The sequence below is a fragment of the Lipotes vexillifer genome, unplaced genomic scaffold (assembly GCF_000442215.2).
Source record: "Lipotes vexillifer unplaced genomic scaffold, Lipotes_vexillifer_v1.1 scaffold491, whole genome shotgun sequence".
Taxonomy (NCBI): Eukaryota; Metazoa; Chordata; class Mammalia; order Artiodactyla; family Lipotidae; genus Lipotes; species Lipotes vexillifer.
In genome coordinates, this window is record NW_006770548.1 from 1263314 (window position 1) to 1281912 (window position 18599).

Below are 18599 nucleotides of genomic sequence, written 5' to 3' on the forward strand. Positions count from 1 at the left end.
ATAACTAGGTCACTTCAAAAATCAATTCTCCAAGTTTTTCATCAGGGTATTTACCTTAAGAATTAATCTGGCGCAGTGGTTAAGGATCCTCCTGCTAATGCAGGGGACAGGGGTTCGAGCCCTGGTCCGGGAAGATCCCACATGCCTTGGAGCAAATAAGCCCATGCGCCACAACTACTGAGCCTGCGCTCTAGAGCCTGAGAGCTACAACTACTGAGCCCACATGCTGCAACTACTGAAGCCCCTGTGCCTAGAGCCCGTGCTCCGCAACAAGAGAAGCCATTGCAATGAGAAGCCCGCGCACCACAACAAAGAATAGCCCCCGCAACTAGAGAAAGCCCACGCGCAGCAATGAAGACACAACGCGGCCGAAAAAAGATAAATAAAAAAAAAAAAAAAAAAAAAAAAAAAAAATAAAACCAAAGAGGGGAAAAAAGATCTCAAAAAAATTATAGGATGGATTTTTGGGGGCATATAAAAAAAAATTTTTTAAAAAAAAAAAAAAAAAAAAAAAAAAAAAAAAAAAAAAGAATTAATCTGCAAGAGTGGATAGTAGCTCTCAATCACCTGGGAGACAACCATGCGATCTAACCATGAACTGCTGAGTGCCCTGTCACTGCTGCTTTCATACCATACTCTCTTGACCAGTACCACCTCCAGGACAAAAGCAATGGCAGGATATGAAAGTAACACAAACCAAGTGAATCTCTTTGCCAAAAAAAGACTCTCAGTCAATCTCAAATGTCTAGAAAAGTGATTTGTTTCCTTGAGCCATCTGACTAGAAATAGAAATATCAGTCTCTCTTTCACTGCCCAGATGTTATCTTCTGTTAACAGATACAAGGTGTGTGGGTAATCATATATCTTCCACCTGGCTCTAAACTCTAGTAGACAGGACTGTGTCCTGGTCCTCTCTGAATGGCTGATACATGTAGGTACTTTGTATATCTGTTGCACTTGGAATTCAATGTGGAACAAAAAGGACTATTACTCTGTTCCTGTAACGTCTATAACTTACAACCATAAAATGTTATGCTTTTCCCTAGTAAATGGTTAATCTATACCTTGGGGGGAAAAAAAGCCCTATATATCCAGGGCAAGAGACTAAAGGAAAAATATGAACCTTACTGCTATTAATTTACTGACACTGGCAATATTTCTGTGGCAGGCTGTTTAAGTATAGTGTACAAATTATATGCAGGTACTTTCAAAGAGAATAGACCCAGCAATAAACCTTTTATTATGATGCCCATAATATACTGTAAATATATTTCTCCATAAATAAAGAATACTACATATACCTTATCATGTCTAAAATGCCTAGACCACTACTCTCAGGAAAGCCTCCACCTCCTAGGAAACCCCAAGCACCAAGAGAGTACATAGAACAGCAAGTACAGGTCAGGGGAGTGAGTGCAAGGTGAAGCTGCTGCTGATGGCCTCTTGTCTTTGGAAATTTAACACTTGTTTGTCCCTTTGTCACCTCTCTTCTAACCATCTCCCTTGCCCAGCTCTCCCTTCTCTCCGTTGCAGAGGCTCTCAGTTATCTTTCTCAGGACAGAAAATTAGAAGGCCTTCTATGAGACTTCCAAGATTAAGCTATCAATGATATCCATGGCACATAGAGTAGGAGGAGCATCAAGGACAAGCCCTTCATACTCAGAGCAGGCCACTCCAGCATAGGTGACCCACAAACAGTCACTAACCACATTGGCAAAGAATGTGTCAAAGCTTCCCTCTGATAACAGCATCACAATTGAAATTTCCCTCTTAAGGAAGCATCTCTCATAATATAGACCCACTAATAATACAAAGTTCACAATATGTGATTCTAATATCCAATTACATACACCCTTCTGCTCATAAGGGACAAAGGAGAGATTGTGTGAACAACCATTAACCAGTTCTCTACCATGTTGGCACATATTTCAATTTTTCACTTCCATTATAGAAGAACAGCCGAGGCCAACTGAAATTTACACTTCCCCAAATTAATTTTCTTCAATAATTAGTTGCAGTCATGTAAAATACTTAGAGATTGCTTGAATTTTGTCTGTGCTAGAATCGTAGCTACTGTATCAAAGCAATTTTTTAAAAAGTATAGAGAATCATGCAAATCATGCAAAAAAAAAAACCAAAAAACCTTTTCTGCTTCAAATCTGGGAGAAGATAAATATGACCAAGCACAAATACAAAGAAACACTGAAAGTTAAGTTTACAGAACCAGAAAACCTTCACACAAATATTGCTCGGTAAAGGCACTCCACAGAATCTTCCTAGTGACCTTATTTCCCTTCACTCTTTTAAGTTTCAGTAATCGAGGCTTAAGCCTCATCTGAAGTCTGATATTAAGTACAAAGCGGAATTATACCAATTTTTCTTCCTAGAAACAAGCTTTCTTCAGTTTTCAGTGTAGAATTCCACCTAGCTTTTTTTTGGGGGGAGCGGTTGTCTTTGTTTTTTTTGGTGGGGAGGGTAAAAGCAACACATCTACTTTCTTAGAAAAACTGTTCAAATAATATAGCAAGGTATAAAATGAAAAGTAAAAACAGCTAAGTAGGGGCTTCCCTGGTGGCACAGTGGTTAAGAATCTGCCTGCCAGCGCAAGGGACACAGTTTCGAGCCCTGGCCCGGGAAGATCCCACATGCCGTGGAGCAACTAAGCCCGTGCGCCACAACTGCTGAGCCTGAGCTCTAGAGCCCGCAAGCCACAACTACTGAGCCCACGTGCCACAACTACTGAAACCTGCGCACCTAGAGCCCGTGCTCCACAAGACAAGACACGACAATGAGAAGCCCACGCACCGTGACGAAGAGTAGCCCCCGCTCACCGCAACTAGAAAAAGCCCGTGCACAGCAACAAAGACCCAACACAGCCAAAAATTAATTAATTAATTAAAAAAAAAAAAAACAGCTAAGTAGGCTGTGACCTCTGGTTCTTTTTTTTTTTTTTTTTAAGGAAGGAGGGGGTTTTATAAGTGGCCAAAAATTGTGAAAGACTGCAAGACAACTCTCATTTTTTTCTTATAGCACAGTTCAGTATGTTAATGTTTAAATTAAATGTTAAATGTTTAAAATTCCTCTCTAAAATTTTAAACCACTTTCTCCAAATTAAGAACGTAAGTGAACCATAGAGGGAAAATCCTGCTCTATTAAAAGGTTTCATATGTTCTAACAGAAAAAACATAATTTAATTGACTTTTAAAAATCTACCTAAATATTTCAAAATAACTTTATGCCTCCCTGAATTAACTAACTCCCAGTTTTAAGTACTGCTTTTTATTTTTTTTAAACATCTTTATTGGAGTATAATTGCTTTACAATGGTGTGTTAGTTTCTGCTTTATAACAAAGTGAATCAGTTATACATATACATATGTCCCTACATCTCTTCCCTCTTGCATCTCCCTCCCTTCCATCCTCCCTATCCCACCCCTCTAGGTGGTCACAAAGCACCTAGCTAATCTCCCTGTGCTATGCGGCTGCTTCCCACTAGCTATCTATTTTACGTTTGGTAGTGTATATATGTTGTCCATGCCACTCTCTCACTTTGTCCCAGCTTACCCTTCCCCCTTACTCAAGTCCATTCTCTAGTAGGTCTGTCTGCATCTTTATTCCTGTCTTACCCCTAGGTTCCTCTGACCATTTTTTTTCTTTTTTTTTTAGATTCCATATATATGTGTTAGCGTACAATATTTGTTTTTCTCTTTCTGATCTACCAATTTTAAATATTGGTCTGTCCTCTAGGAAAGGTGTTAGGGCATTTAAATCACCTTCCTCTCACTAACCCCTGCCAATCATATTTTAATTTTTGTCATGATCAGTTTCATAGCTTTAAACCTCTAGTTGTAGGCACACTAATTTTATAGTATCTCTGGACTTCCCATCACGTAAGATAAGGAAATTAAAGTTCCATGCCCTCTATTTTTGACAAGCATTTAGCTAAGTGAGTATAGCTTCTGTTTAATCAATCTTTTAGTTTTAACAACACAGCATTTCATACCAAATCAAACTCAGAACATATATATATATTTTTTTAAATCAAGGTTCCAGGACTTCCCTGGTAAGTCCAGTGGGTAAGACTCTGCGCTCCCAATGCAGGGGGCCGGTGATCGACCAGGGGTCGGGGAACTAGATCACACATGCATGCCACAACTAAACAACTAAAAGTCTGCGTGCTGCAACTAAGACCTGGCGCAGCCAAAAAGAAAAATAATCTTTAAAAAATCAAGGTTCCAAAGATGATAAAAACAATTCTTCTCCAAATAAATCCTACCTGTCAGTACTTCTAGAATACTACATTCAAAACAGTCACTACAAGAATAGTCCACATATAAATTTATTTCCTGAAAAGAGTGGCAAATAAGATGGATATTCAGTTCTCAGAAAGAATGGAATAAAAGCTTGGAAAAGTATCTGCTATAAAGCCCCAAAGTTCATTCTTTAAGTTTTCATCAAAAAAAGAAAAGACCACACACCTTTAAGTAGGGAAAATTCTATAAAACTTAGAAAACGTTGATAAAGGTTCATACACAGGTTCACTATATTCTCCTCTGTTCTCATGAAAATATTTGAAATATCCTATGACAAAATCACCTTTTGGTTTATAGCTAGCCATGTATTTTAAGTAGTTGAGACTCCAAAGTTACAAAACCTTCTGCAGTGCTCCAACCTTACAGTCTACTGTTGGCTCTAAGCAGAAGCTACTACTACCCAATTCCCATTGCTTATTCCTTTCACTAAGCCCCCAAGAGGTTCTTCACTGACTGTACAAGTCCACAGAATCATCTGAGAACCACTAAATCAGAGGAAGCTAAATATTAACAAATAATGAATTCAATGGAGAACTTAAAAAAATATATAACAGAAAAGGCCAATTTGAAAGAATATTCCAATCTGCTCATTTATACACAAGGCTTCATTTCTTGTTCTTTTAACCTGCTCACTTGGCAGTATCTACCAGACTGACACATCCCAATAATGAAAGCACACTAAGTCAGCATTTGACCTGACACAGAAGTACTGCCGGAGGGGGGCGGGAAGCTTCAGAAATACATTTAAATATGTGAGACCAGTCAGTGAGTAAAAGACAACACTGAGAAAAATTAAACATATTCTCATTAGTGATGATAGGTTCTTCCTTTGCTTTTATGCTCAGAAAAAGTCTGCCTTTACCATAAACTCATTCACTTACAATTTTTAAATTTACAATGTGATTATTTATACTATGCTTTGATCCATTTAGAATTTATTTTGCATAGTGTGAGGTAAAAGCCTAATTTTATTTCCAAAGACCCAACAACCCTGTATCATTTACTGAATTACTGAAATTTCTTTGCCCGCTGATTTAAAATGCCAGTGATTGTATATCAAATTCATATAAAGAAGGTCTGCTTCCAAAGCTTTTTGTGTGATTCCACAGATCCTTCTGTAACACAGTAACTAAAAAAAAAAAAAGCATGTTAATACCTAGAAGATCCACCTTCCCCCAACAAAACGTTTGGTTTTAAAATAAAAAAATTTAGTGACACACATTACGTGGGAAAGAGGAGGCCAATACAATTGTATTTATATATCCCAGTATGGTTTAATTATGTACCCAAGAAGAAAAACTGGCATAACAGCAGTTATGCCTGGGTAGTATGGAATAACAGAGGACTTAAATTTCTTCCTGTTTAACACACTCCTGTATTTTCTGCAATTTGTATTAAACCAAAAAGACAGTTAAAAAGTAATCCTTTTTGCATAGTGGTTTTACCACAATAACAGTCAGTAACAGACACACAAACAATTCTGGTTGTTCATAGTTTGATTTTTCCCTCAAAATCTGAAACTCTGAAAGACAAAACCATCAAGCAACAGAAGCCTGCATAATAATGAAGACTGTTAAATTCAAGATGTTGCTCACCAGATACAGAAGGCTGAGCCTTGGTAACAGAGAAAGAAAAATGGATAAACTTAATGAAACTACACTCTATAACCCCAAAAGAAAGAAGATTCTTAATTAGTCCCAAGTCAAAGACTCAGTGAGGAGCATTAAGTAAACTGATGAACTAAAATACTTCTCAAAAACATGAAGCTGGAGGGATAGTTGAGTACTCCCAATTTCCAGGAATCAGAAATGGAGGGGAAAACACTCTGGGGCTCTTTGGGGTGGAGTCTGTAGCCAAGCATTTGCTTCTGAATACTTCAAGCATAGCTGCTTTGCAAAACAATAAACAAACCAAACCCCCCCCCCCCACAACAGACCTAGGAAATTTTCACTACAACCGCACACATTTTTACTGGTTATTTCCCCTGTACTTCCTTCTACTGGAGCTTAGCACAGTGCCTGACAAAGAGCAAGCCCTCTGTACACCAAAGTTATCATTATTCTAATTATTTTATCTCTAGTACACAAGAGGAAAAGGTTACTCCAAAACAACAATCTATTACATTTCTGTTTGCTAATTTTTTTCTATTTCACTACTAAGGGAAGGCCTAAGTACTCAGGGGAGTCATCCCTTCTTGGGTCCCCTTGAATCTGGTACCTCTTCCCGGCCCCCATGCAACTCTGCAGGGTGGGTCTTGAATATGTGATGAACTAAGAGAAGACATTCGGAGCTGCCTCAGAGCCCTACCTCTTCCTGTTTACCCAATGGTCAAGCTCTTGGGCCCCTCTTAAGGCTCACATCTACTAGCAATGGTTCCTCATAGCTTAGTTCTGCTTTGAACAACACATTCACATGAAAAAAACATCAATTTCCATTTTAAGGAGTCACAGTCACATTTGTCCTAATTAACATAAGGAGTCATTTCAAAGAAGCAGATGGGGAGAAAACAGTTCTATTCTTAAAGATACTAACCCACCACACGGTTTGTGATAGAAATTATCCCATGAGGATATCCATCTGCCCCATGCCTTCACTAGACAGAGAAGTCCCTGATATAGGGGCATTTTCACCATGGTTCTAGTTCTGGACAACACACTTTCAACCAGAAACTTAAACTCATATTCCTATCAATGACTGATGAGCTGTAACCTGGCACAACTGTTTGCATTATCTAGTGAAGTTTGAAAACGTCCAGTCCATATGACCCAGCAAATTCTATCCCTATATGTACATGACACACACCTATACAAATGTACTTAACCAAGAATGTTCATAGTAGCATTGTTAATAGCCCCAAACTGGAAGGAATCTAGATGTCTATCAATAATAGAGTGAATAAATTATGGTTTGTTCAAACAGCAGACTACTATAAATGAATGAACTACAGCTGCACACAACGTGGATGAATGTCACACGTACAATGCTAGAGTAAGATACAAAACAGCATGACTCCATTTATATAAAATTCAAAATTAAATAAAACTAGGTTGTTGAGGGATACGAAGGTAGTAAAAAGAAAAACAAAGAACATGATTATCACAGAATTCAGAATAGTCATTATCTCTAGGGAATGAGAAGCTGTAACCAGGAAGGGACCCATGAAGGATTCAGAAGTGCTGGCATTGTTCTACTTCTTGAAGAGGTGCTAGTTACACAGTGGTTCACTTTATAATTTTTCATTAAATTGTATACAGATCTACTGAGTTAATATGTATAGACAGATATTTCAAACGCACATGCAAAAAAGAGCTTTCTGACAGTCCACCAGCTCTACCTACAGTTTTGCCCTAGCCTAAAGTGTGACAACAAAGGACCATTCTTTACCCCTTTTCAGCAAAGCAAGGGGTTAATCTATCATTTCTTCATGCAGCTACAATTAGAAATCACAATCCAATGTGACAATTAGGAAAAAACTAGTGGAGCATTAAAGTGAAGCCTGGAAAGAACTTAAAACCTCTGGAACAAAATGCAGGGCAAGTACCTACAAAGAAATTGAAAAGAACAGGTGTTCATATAACACTTCATTCTGAGGCTGAGAAATAAAAGACCATTACAGATAAACGGTGGCCATTTAAAAAGTACACTAGCGGGCTTCCCTGGTGGCGCAGTGGTTAAGAATCCGCCTGCCAATGCAGGGGACACAGGTTCGAGCCCTGGTCCAGGAAGATTCCCTCATGTCGTGGAGCAACTAAGCCTGTGCGCCACAACTACTGAGCCTGCGCTCTAGAGCCCGCGAACCACAACTACTGAAGCCCACATGCCTAGAGCCCGTGCTCCGCAACAAGAGAAGACACTAAAATGAGAAGCCCGCGCACCGCAACGAAGAGTAGCCCCCACTCGTCTCAACTAGAGAAAGCCCGCGCACAGCAACAAAGACCCAACGCAGCCAAAAATAAATTAGTTAATAAAAAATATAAATTAATTAATTTAATTTAATTAAAAAGTACACAAGCAAGAAGCATGGCATATCAAAGACAAACTTGTACTTGATTAAATTAAAAGAAGGCACGCAAGCTTGAAGGAAGAAATCCCTGATTCTGAAGCTGTCATGATGGAGGATAGCCACACCCAGAGCCCCTAACTTGGGTTACCTTTTGGAGCAATTCAGATTTACATAAAACTTCAACCACAATTTGATCTTTCCTTTAAAATGGCAACATAAGTGGAAAGGGGTTGTGGAAAGGCAGAGGTTCATGGAGAAGTACACAAATTATTCGTCACAGAGGACTGGAAGCAGGACATCTTTTAATAGGGAAATCTTAGTTAATGAGCTTATGAAAAAATATTATCTACAGACACCAATTTAAAAGGCAGACCTCAAACGTAACGATTAAAAATTACAGAAAAAGCAGGCCTAAATGGTGTATTAATATTTTAAGTGTATCCTAGATAAACTTGACTGCTTGTCTTTGAACCATTTGGATCCTTAGAAAAGCTGATGCCTTGTCATGCTAAAACCTGAAAGTTGCACTGACTTACATTTTAAGAGGAAAAAACTGTTCAAGCAGCAAACTGGCTGGCTTCAAAGATGCAGTTCTCCCACATATTCAATTTTCCAGCACCTACTAATTTCTGGCAGACAGCACCCAGAATGACTGGCAGGATTTCTAACGTTTCGATATTACCAGGAAAAAAACTGCACACATATTTCTAGCATATGAATAATTCTAACTCACCAGTCACCATGTTGCATGCATTTCTGGTGCTTGTCCTGAGTTCTTAAGACCTGTAACATTCTAAAGAAGACAGAACAAAGAAGTCCCTTCCATCCTCAGCCTCTTTTTAAATTTTAAGCTTGTTCTTAAAATAATACAGTATATTAGGAGTTTTCTAATAATACGGTATTTTTAGGTAGTTTTCTACCCCCACCATTTTCAAATTTAATTGCTAATTTTAGTTCCACTTAGTTTCTTTTTCCTTAAATTTAATGAAGCAAGACTGTAAAACATAAACTAGCACATATTTTGTCTTAGAAAAAAGAAGTACCTATTTCTCTGGACAAACCTAGAACTCCCCTGGCACCAGAACACAGACCTGGGATTTAAAAAAATAAAAAAGCTGAAAAGGATTGAAATCCTGTATCAAAAGTGACTTCTGCAGGCAGATTTCACATCTGCTGGGGATCTTCGGACTTACAAAAGAAGGCAAAGCACTGATTATCAGATTGTTCAATTTCGTTCTGAGCAACTTTTTGGCTGAGCAATAGCGGGCCCTTTAACCTAACAGAGTACGAGTAAGCCCCTCCCAACCAAACAGAGGAAAAGGCTGCATTTCAGGATTTAAAGTGGCAATTTACAGCTTGGGTAGTTTCACAGCGTCCATAGATGTGGATCCCCTTACGGAGCGCACAGAGGTGACGTCTAAGAACTGCGCTTTAATGAAGAATTACTTTCTAATGACAAGAAAACAAATACCACTGAAGGGCCTTTTAGGATTTGCCTTCCCTCTCCAGCACAAAGCATCAAAACAAGGTGAGGAAGTCGAGGGGGTTCGCTGCCCTCACAGACGAACAGAGATCGGTTTCAGAATCAGGGTAGCACCCTCCCAAGTACCCACCCTGCACATGGGCCTCGGGACACCTCATTCTTAGAGAACCAGCAATCTCGCCCACTACGCAGAGGAGCGGGGCCGCAAGCCAGACCGCAAAGCAGGTTGGTTTCTCCTCAGGCCTAGGCCCCGTTGGTCCGGGAACGTCACCTGAGCAGGAAGGGTCCAACCCACAACATTCTCCAAACTGCAAGCTGCCCGCCCGCCGTCCCTCCCCGCAGCAGGGGTGTCCTGCGCGCCCGCGCAGCGGTGCCGCCACCCAACAGCAGGCCGCGCGCCTGCCCGCGACCCCCGACTTCGGGGCGCGCGCCCCAGAAAGCCGCTCTGGCCGACGGGCTGCAGCTCCAAGAGCTGAAATATCCGGGTCGGGAACGCGCACGTCAGCGGCCACGAGCACCGGGAGGGCCGCACAGCGCGCGCGCCCCCGAGCATATAAACAGCCCCGGCCGCGCGCGCCCACCAGCGCGCATTCGCGCGCCGTGCCCACCCGAATCCCCGAACCGCCCCTCCCCCACCCAGGGGGCGGGGGCGTGCGAGCCCTGGGTCTTTCTCGGCTCCGGAGCCGCCCCGAGGTCTCCTGGGCCCAGCGGCAGCGGCCCGCCCGCCCCCGCCCGCCGTTGTGTGGGGTGGGCCCGCTGTCTCAGGCCCGCAACCCCGCCATATCCCTGCTCTCACTGAAGCCCTCACCCGGCGACGTCGCCGCCGCCGCCGCCGCCGCCGTTCTACCCGCCAGCCCCGCCGCACCGCTCGGGGCCCCGGTTCTGCCGTCGCCGCTCCAAGACCGACAGGATTTTCCCCTCACAGCTCCCTGGGCGCCATCTTACATTCAACCCTCACAGCCAATGAGTGCCGAAAGCCTTTCTCGCGATGATTGGAGCGTCGAATCCCGCGAGAACTAAGGCTGCCTCCTGGCCAGACTTAAAGGGAACGCTTCTGCAGAGGAGAGAGGCCGAGACTAGGGCTGCAGTAGCGGCAGGAGCCCGGGGTGTAGGGCGGAGCGTACCGCCCTCAGACGCCCCTCCATGTGGGGCGGAGCCAGGGCCGGAGATCGGCCTAGCCCTGGAGCCTGGGAAGGCCTAGGCTTGAAGCTCACTCTCAGGACCCTTCTGCCGCCTGTCGGGGCCTCCTTCTCGCAGCCTCAGAGGCCAGCCTCTTACTTAAGGTGGCCCCCACAGCCTCTGACCTAGGCCTGGCGCCTCCAGCCGCACCCAACCTGGGAAGCCCCGGGTCACTCTCCTCCAGGAGTCCCTAGCATCTGGGACCAACCCCTCACCCTCTACCTGCTGTCATCCTAATTCAGCCTTCCGCAGTCCAGTCCACCTTAAAGCGGGCCTCGGGTAGTCTGGTGTTTGTATACAGGGAAAATGTGGAGGGTGTTAAAGCTGCAGGCACACGCTGGCTTCACCAGTAGCCCACACTGCCCCAGAGGGGCATAGACTATCATACTGTTTCTTAAAAAGGCCTCTGAGGCTTTGCACTTGTTCATCCTTCCCTGGCAAACTCCTAGTCCTTTGGGGTTCCCCTCAGGAGTCACTTCTGAGAGTAGTCTTCAGAGGCCCAGGCTGGGTCAGAAACCTTCTCCAGCCTCACACAGGCCCCAAGGAGACATCTGCACAATACCTGGTCGCCCTCTGTCTCCCCAACTAGGTGGTGGTGGGCTTAGAAGGCCACCACACAGGTCTTCCTCAACTCACTGTGCCTGGCACATAGTAGGTACTCAATAATTATTTTTTAATGACTGTACTAGTAGCCAGGCCTCTCCATCTGCCTAGGCATGCAGGCAGACACAAACCTTCCAGGTCCCTCTGACACAGGGCTCCTAACAGTGGAGCAGCATCCCAGGACTCACCATTCCCTCAGACCAGGTGCAGAAGATAACGAATCAGGCCCAGGCCTCAGCCCTCGAGCATCAAGAAGTGCACCAGTGGTTTCAAAGCTGTCAGTACTGCTCTGTGCGTAGCATACCTTCCCCCTCCCCCAGCATGACTCAAGGCCCTTTGGTGCTAGGAGACCAGAGAGATAACACAGACCCCAGGGGGATTTAGCTGTTCTTTATTGACATGGAGTCTGGGTACCCCTCGCCTCCAGAAGGTTGAGGTAGGTCCACAGGACTTCCAGTTCACACTTTTCCTGGGTCCTCCTTCAGTGTGACGGTCCGGTTGAAGACAAGCTGGAGGGCAGAGGGGGACGAATGACCACCAAGCCAGAACCAGGCCAGAAGGCCTAAGTGGGTCTCACCAGACACCCCACTCCAACCCTCACTTCATCCCAGAGGAGCTGAGGGCCAAGAAACTCTAGTTATCAATAACTTTTTGACTTTGGCTAAAGGACTGGATGGCTCTGGGTCTCCATTTTATATGAATTATAACAATCCCTATGCGTGCCCCCTACCTTGAGGAATAAGAAAGGAAGGGTTCATACAAAATTTTGTGCACAGACTTAACCTCTGAGCCTGCTTCCTCATCGGTTGAACATGAACCCCACCTCAGGTGGTGAAAATTAAGTAAGGAAATGTCAGCAAAGTACTTGGCACAGAGAATAGCAGCCACCACCATCATTGTTGCGGAAAGGTAAATTCAAGCACCTGTCCCTGGCGGCTGTCTGGATCCAAAGAAAAGTAACCAAGCCGCTCAAACTGGAACTTGTCGAAGGGCTTTGCCAGGGCCACAGAACAGTCCACTAATGCTGCCTCGACCACTTGTAGTGATGCCTGTGGGCAGAGAACTCAGGTGGCCATCCAGCCAGAAAGGCCCACCACCCTCACCCCACACCCCATGAGCCTACCGGGTTCAAGTCACTTAAGAATCCACCAGGCACCTCAGCAGGATCCTCAGGGTTCTTGTGCTGAAATCTGCAGCCAGAGTGAAGGTCAGACTCCATCTGGGCAGCCACAGCAAGCAATGCCCATCTTGTACCTGCCCCAACACCAGCTCTGTTCACTCACAGTCGCTCGTAGAGGCGAATCTCACATGTCAGAGGCTGTGATACCCAGTGAATAAATGCCTTGGGCTTTTCTCCAGCATCTGCCCGTCTGCAGGTCACCTCAAGGCTTTCCACACAGCCACTGGGGCCCTGGAAGTCAAGGGGCCTGCAATCAGACTTGGACACCACTACCAGGACTGCAAGCTGCACCCAGATCCTCACCCCAGCAGGCACTGTGGTAGGAAGGCTGCAGCTGGCTCTCACCTTGACAACATGCTGCAGTTCGATGATGTAGCCTGTATGCCTCAGGCCCACGGGCTGGCCCCATGCCAGGCGCTTATAGCCTGGCTCTGGCTCCTAGAGGTAGGAAGTGGGGTGGACACAAGAGGCTGCAAGGGTCGGGCAGGTCCAAGAGGCTTCTCCCACCCCTATGTCTGGCAAGGATTGGTTTGACTGAAGCAGGGAGTAGATGGACTGATAGAAGAAGAGATGAAGGGCCCTCAGGACTGGGCCCAGGAACAAACAGGACCCTTCACCACCCCCATTCACCTCTTTGAAGTCAGTCCTTTCAATGAAGACAATGGGTCCAAAGGGAATCTGATGGAAGCCCTTGGTCTCATCAGCTGGGAAGCTGGGTACCTGAATGTCCAAGGACTATAGTAGGAGATAAGTGTCTGAGTCACACTAGGCACTGGGATTCCCACACCTAAACCCAGGTGCAACCCCCAACACACACACACACACACACACACACACACACACACACACTCTCACACTCTGAAGGAGACTTACTTTGGCAGCAGGAAAATTGGTGATGACCACCTGTAGTGGCTCCAGCACAGCCATGGCCCGAGGGGCTGTGTCATTCAGCACATCACGCACACAGGCTTCTAGCAGATGTGGTTCCATTGTGGTCTGTGCCACTGTCACTCCCACCTAGCAGGAAAGGACAGCATCAGTCACAGCCACAACCACATACTACTGTGCTCAGCCCCCACCTACCCACTCAGCCCACTCAGCTATACCCGAGCACAGAAGTTGTTGATGGCCTCAGGCGGGAAGCCCCGCCGTCGTAAGGCTGTGAGCGTGAAGAGCCGTGGGTCATCCCAATCCCTGTGGGCGAGGTGGTGGTGAGAAAACCTACGGCAGCACATGCTACTAGTACCACCAACCTTCATTAGCCAAAAAGCCACACCTACCGCACAGCGCCAGCTGCCACAAGCTGGAGAATCTTCCTCTTAGAGACAACAGCATAGTGCAGATTGAGGCGGCCATACTCCCACTGCACAGGACAATAGACGTCCAGTGCATTGCACAGCCAGAAATAGGAAGAGCGCCGGGGGTGGGAGGGCAGAGTCAAGACTGGCCACCTCCAACGAGAGAGAGGCGGGCAGGAAGGGCTGCTGGAATCCCACTGGCCCTCCCCTCCCCACGGGCCCAGCTCTCTCACCGGGCCTGGAATTCCTTGGTGCAGAGTGAGTGGGTGATATGCTCGATGGAGTCACAGAGGCAGTGTGTGTAGTCATAGGTGGGGTAGATGCACCTGCAGGGCATAGGGAGTGGGCCCCACCATTCAGCCCCACTCTGCCCTACCCATGGCCCACCTGCCACTCTACAGCTCTGCAACCCCAACCCAAGTTCACACCCACCAAGTGTCCCCTGTGCGGTGGTGCGGTGTATACTTGACTCGATAGGCCACAGGGTCCATCTTGCCATCCTCCATCACCAGCTTCATCCGCAGTGTGGCCTCACCCTCTGCAAACTTGCCCTTGCGCATTGCCTGAGAGGGAGCAAGGGCTCAGGCTGCCACTCAGCACGAGAGCATCTCATTCTCAGTATCTTGGCCCACGTAGACCCAATTGCACCCCCAGAGCCCCACCTCGAAGAGTAGCAAGGACTCCTCTGTGGGACGGTCTCTCCAGGGTGAGGGCAGTGGGTTGTGGCCTTTGAGCTCCTCTCCTCGCTGGTGGCACACATAGGCCTGACCCCTATGAGGAAGGGGTGTGAATGCCCAGCATGGATGTGCCCTAGTCAGTCTGCCTGGCTCCACATCATGGCTCTGGCCTCACCTGTGGATGAGCTCCTCAGCCCACGCATACAGCTGGTCAAAATAGTTGGAGGCATAGGTCACCTTGTAAGGTGTGTAACCTGGGGCAGAATGAGATGGTATTAGCAACCAATCAGGGACACCCAATGGCAGGCCACGGCCCAGGGAGAGGCCCACTGATAAGCAGTTCTGCCCAGGCCTTCCCCAACCCATACCCAGCCAGGCCACCATGTCGCAGATGGCAGTGAAGAACTTTGCTTCCTCCTTCTCAGGGTTGGTGTCATCAAAGCGCAGGAAACAGATCCCATTGTTGGCCTAGGAGAGTTGCAGTATCTGTGAGCTCCCACATCATCAGTTCCTACAATCCATCTCATCAAACTGGGACATTCTCAGAGCTCTCCCACGTCAGAATTGAAAATATCTTTCACTCACCTTCCTGTATCTAAATGCCCTAATAAACAAGGCATCTCATACTAATGTGGGACACAGCATAGCCTCTTCCTAAGCCCAAGAGGTTGCACTGGGAATTTCCCCAAATGTGAACTCACTGCCTCACCAAGAGTTTTTCCTCAATGAGCCCAATTGGGTGGATTCCTAGGTATCTATCACACATTTCTAGGTATCCCCTTCAAGGCCTCTGTCTGCTCTGGGACACTTTATGGGAGCAGCAGGAAAAGTAGGGATACCTCTCTGGTACCTAGTCATGGGAGCAGCAAGCAGTTACGCTGCTTGCCAAGTCCCCAGACACACTCACCTTGGCATAGCCAAAGTTGAAGTTGATGGCTTTGGCATGTCCAATGTGCAGGATTCCATTGGGTTCTGGCGGGAACCGGGTACGTACCTGAGATAAGAAGAATGGGAGCAGAGGAATCAGGTCAGAGCTCAGACTACACTAAAGGATGACCCTTCCCAGGGAGGCCATGGTGATAGGTAAGGTGGGGTAGTATGGAGGCAGCCCCAGGCAAGTGATGGCACTAGCTAGCCTGGCAATACTCCCACACACCTGTCCTCCAGTGATCTCCAGATGCTGCTTCAGTAGATCCATGGTATGTGGAGTGGTCACATAGCCTGGGGTCTTGTAGTTCTCACCTGCCAGGGGCAGAACAAGCCTGATGATACCAGGCTGCAGCCCAGGGCTCCCTATCCCAGGGACCTGACTACAAGAATTGCTATTAAGATCCAGCCCTCCACAAGAAAAGGAAACCCTCTTACACTGTTGGTGGGAATGTAAATTGGTGAAGCCATACGGAAAATAGTATGCAGTTTCCTCAAAAAACTAAAAATAAGAGTTTCCATATGATCTAGCAATCCCACTAATGGGCATATACTCAGACAAAACTGTAATTCAAAAAGATACATGCACCACTACGTTCACAGCAGCACTATTTATAATAGCCAAGACGTGAAAACAACCTAAATGTCCACCGTTAGATGAATGGATAAAGAAGACGTGGAACATATATACAATGGAATATTACTTAGCCATTAAAAAGAATGAAATAAGGCCATTTGCAGCAACATGGATGGACCTAGAGATTATTATACTATGCAAAGTAAGTCAGAAAGACAAATACAATGTGATATTACTTATAGGTGGAATCTAAAATACGACATAAATGAACATATCTACAAAACAGACAGACTCACTGACATAAAGAACAGACTTGTGGTTGCCAACGGGGGGAGGAGGGATAAGGGAGGAAAGTACTGGGAGTTTGGGATTAACAGATGTAAACTATTATATATAGGATGGATAAACAACAAGTTCCTACTGTATAGCACAGGGAACTGTATTCAGTATCCTGTGATAAACCATAATGGAAAAGAATATATATATGTATAACTGAGTCACTTTGCTGTACAGCAGAAATTAAACACAACATTACAAATCAATTATACTTCAATAAAATTAAAAAAAAAAAAAAGATCCAGCCCTCCACAGAATTTCAACCTGCCTGCTCACCAGGCTTGTGGAACTTAAGCGCCTCGCCTCGGAGCTGCTCCATCAGAGACAGGGTCTGAACAGCAGCCTCACCTGCAGAGAACAGACCAAAGAAAACTTATTCTCTGGATAGAGCTACCACATCCAGCTCAGGGAGGTGCCTGTCGATACTACCCATATCCTGGAACCAGAATAGAACCAAGCAGTCCCCTCTTCCCCCAACCCCAGAGACAAGAGATACAGAGCCAGACTTCTCAGGCCTCCTCTGACTAGTTTCTGAGTAAAGGAAACACCAGAAATTCCAGTCTTGCAGCAGAAGACAGTGTTGATTAAGCCAACGGCCTGAGGAGTCTGGGCTATAATGACCCATCAGGTGGAAAACCCAGATATCAGGGAGTTGAATGTGACAGGAGCCTCAAGCCTCTCACCATTCTCCACCACATCCTTTGCTGTCCTTCGGTCTGTTTCTTCTGGCCGAGCCTTTGCCACCTGAGAGAAGTTCAAAAGTTGGGTCAATGTCTCGGGATCACTGGGGTCAGATACTCCCTTCTCCAGCCTGAAGTTTCACCCTACCCCACCTAATTCCCGGGACCCAAGACCATGCTCAGTCCCACCTTGGGCTTCTTCTCCAGATCAGTCTCCGTCTTGGGACCCAGGAGGTGGAGGACCTGAGCAGAGACCAGAGTCAGAGCTGGGACAGGAGCCCATGACTGACCCAACCCACCCATCCAGCTAAGGGCTTCTTGGTTCTGTCTACTGGCACCACCTTGAAAAATCTACCTAGCCCATACCACCTCTGCTCCTCACATGGTTCTGCGGCCTCAAATGCTTTTTCCCTCCTGAGGGTCCTGGGCTCAGGTAACAAAAGCAGCCATTTACAGAAAGGAACTGTGGGCCCAGCATCAAGATATGCCATCTACCTCAACCATCACCCTCTTGTGATTCTCTGCCAGCATGCTGAGATGAAGGCCACATCACCCTTATTTACAAGAGGAAACAGGTTCAGAGTAAAGCAACTCACCCCAACTTAGGCAGAACCCAGAGGCCCAAGTCTTTCGCTGTCCAGCCGGGTGCTGCTCCCTCTACCCCGAGCTCTACTATCCACCATCAGAATAGGAATAGGCTTTCTTCCCCTTCCACCACCATTTATCCCTCAGTGGACTCTAGACACTGTCTCTGGCAGGGTCTTTGCCTGCTTCAGCTCAAGGAGGCACCCACCTGCATGTCTACTTCGTGCTTGATCATTTTGCCATCTGCCCACTTGAGCGCAGCCCGAGCCTCTCCTAGAAATATGGGCAGAGGGAGCTGCAGAAAGGTAAAGCAGGACATTGCCCATCCTCTTTCCCAAGAAAAGAACCTGGCTGACCTCAAAAACCACAGCCAGACCACTTTTAAGGTGTTCCTATTCCTCTTCCCACCTCCCTCTCACCCATGCAGAAGAGAAGGCATGACTAGAGAGAATAACACAGTCCCCTGCCCCAGGCCCTGCTCACCCATCAGCAGCCCCATATTGAAATGGTAACGCTCTACTAGGAGCTGGGGTCGGTGGCGATTTATGGCAGCCTCCACCTACAGAAAGCCAAACCATGTGGTTCAGGAAAGTGTCCTTCAGAAATGCTCTAGGAACCCACACCCTCACCCTGGGTCTTCCTGGTTGGAAAGGCTGAGCCACTCCTTTTCAGGTTCAGTACTAAGGAGGCAACCGATGCCTGGGGAAAGACTCACAGCCTCCTCAATTTGCTCTGGGGTCACCACAACGCCCACGCCGC

General features: G+C 46.1%; 2 protein-coding genes across 4 annotated transcripts in view; both read right to left on the minus strand.

The window, feature by feature from the left end:
• QRICH1 (glutamine rich 1) overlaps positions 1–10763 on the minus strand; it is a 55384-nt gene extending 44621 nt beyond the window's left edge. The window contains exons 1-2 of one of the 3 annotated variants that reach the window (XM_007446182.1): positions 10607–10763; positions 9049–9108 (exon numbers count right to left, since the gene is read on the minus strand). The gene's annotated coding sequence lies outside the window, so the exon portion shown is untranslated. Of the gene's footprint in view, positions 1–9048; positions 9109–9935; positions 10100–10606 lie in introns of those variants that run through there. The other 2 variants (XM_007446183.1, XM_007446181.1) reach the window with 2 other exon arrangements.
• Positions 10764–12038: 1275 nt separating this feature from the next.
• The window catches only part of QARS1 (glutaminyl-tRNA synthetase 1), a 7574-nt gene continuing 1013 nt past the window's right edge, over positions 12039–18599 (minus strand). Inside the window, 22 exon segments of the mRNA XM_007446184.1 lie at positions 12039–12089; positions 12504–12629; positions 12704–12770; positions 12864–12991; positions 13106–13198; positions 13391–13495; positions 13634–13777; positions 13867–13954; positions 14041–14182; positions 14296–14384; positions 14491–14621; positions 14721–14829; positions 14911–14989; positions 15104–15203; positions 15643–15729; positions 15892–15977; positions 16852–16923; positions 17259–17319; positions 17445–17498; positions 18049–18113; positions 18324–18399; positions 18556–18599. The exon segment at positions 18556–18599 is cut by the window's right edge and continues 16 nt beyond it. Coding sequence (XP_007446246.1) covers positions 12039–12089; positions 12504–12629; positions 12704–12770; positions 12864–12991; positions 13106–13198; positions 13391–13495; positions 13634–13777; positions 13867–13954; positions 14041–14182; positions 14296–14384; positions 14491–14621; positions 14721–14829; positions 14911–14989; positions 15104–15203; positions 15643–15729; positions 15892–15977; positions 16852–16923; positions 17259–17319; positions 17445–17498; positions 18049–18113; positions 18324–18399; positions 18556–18599 — 1997 coding nt within the window.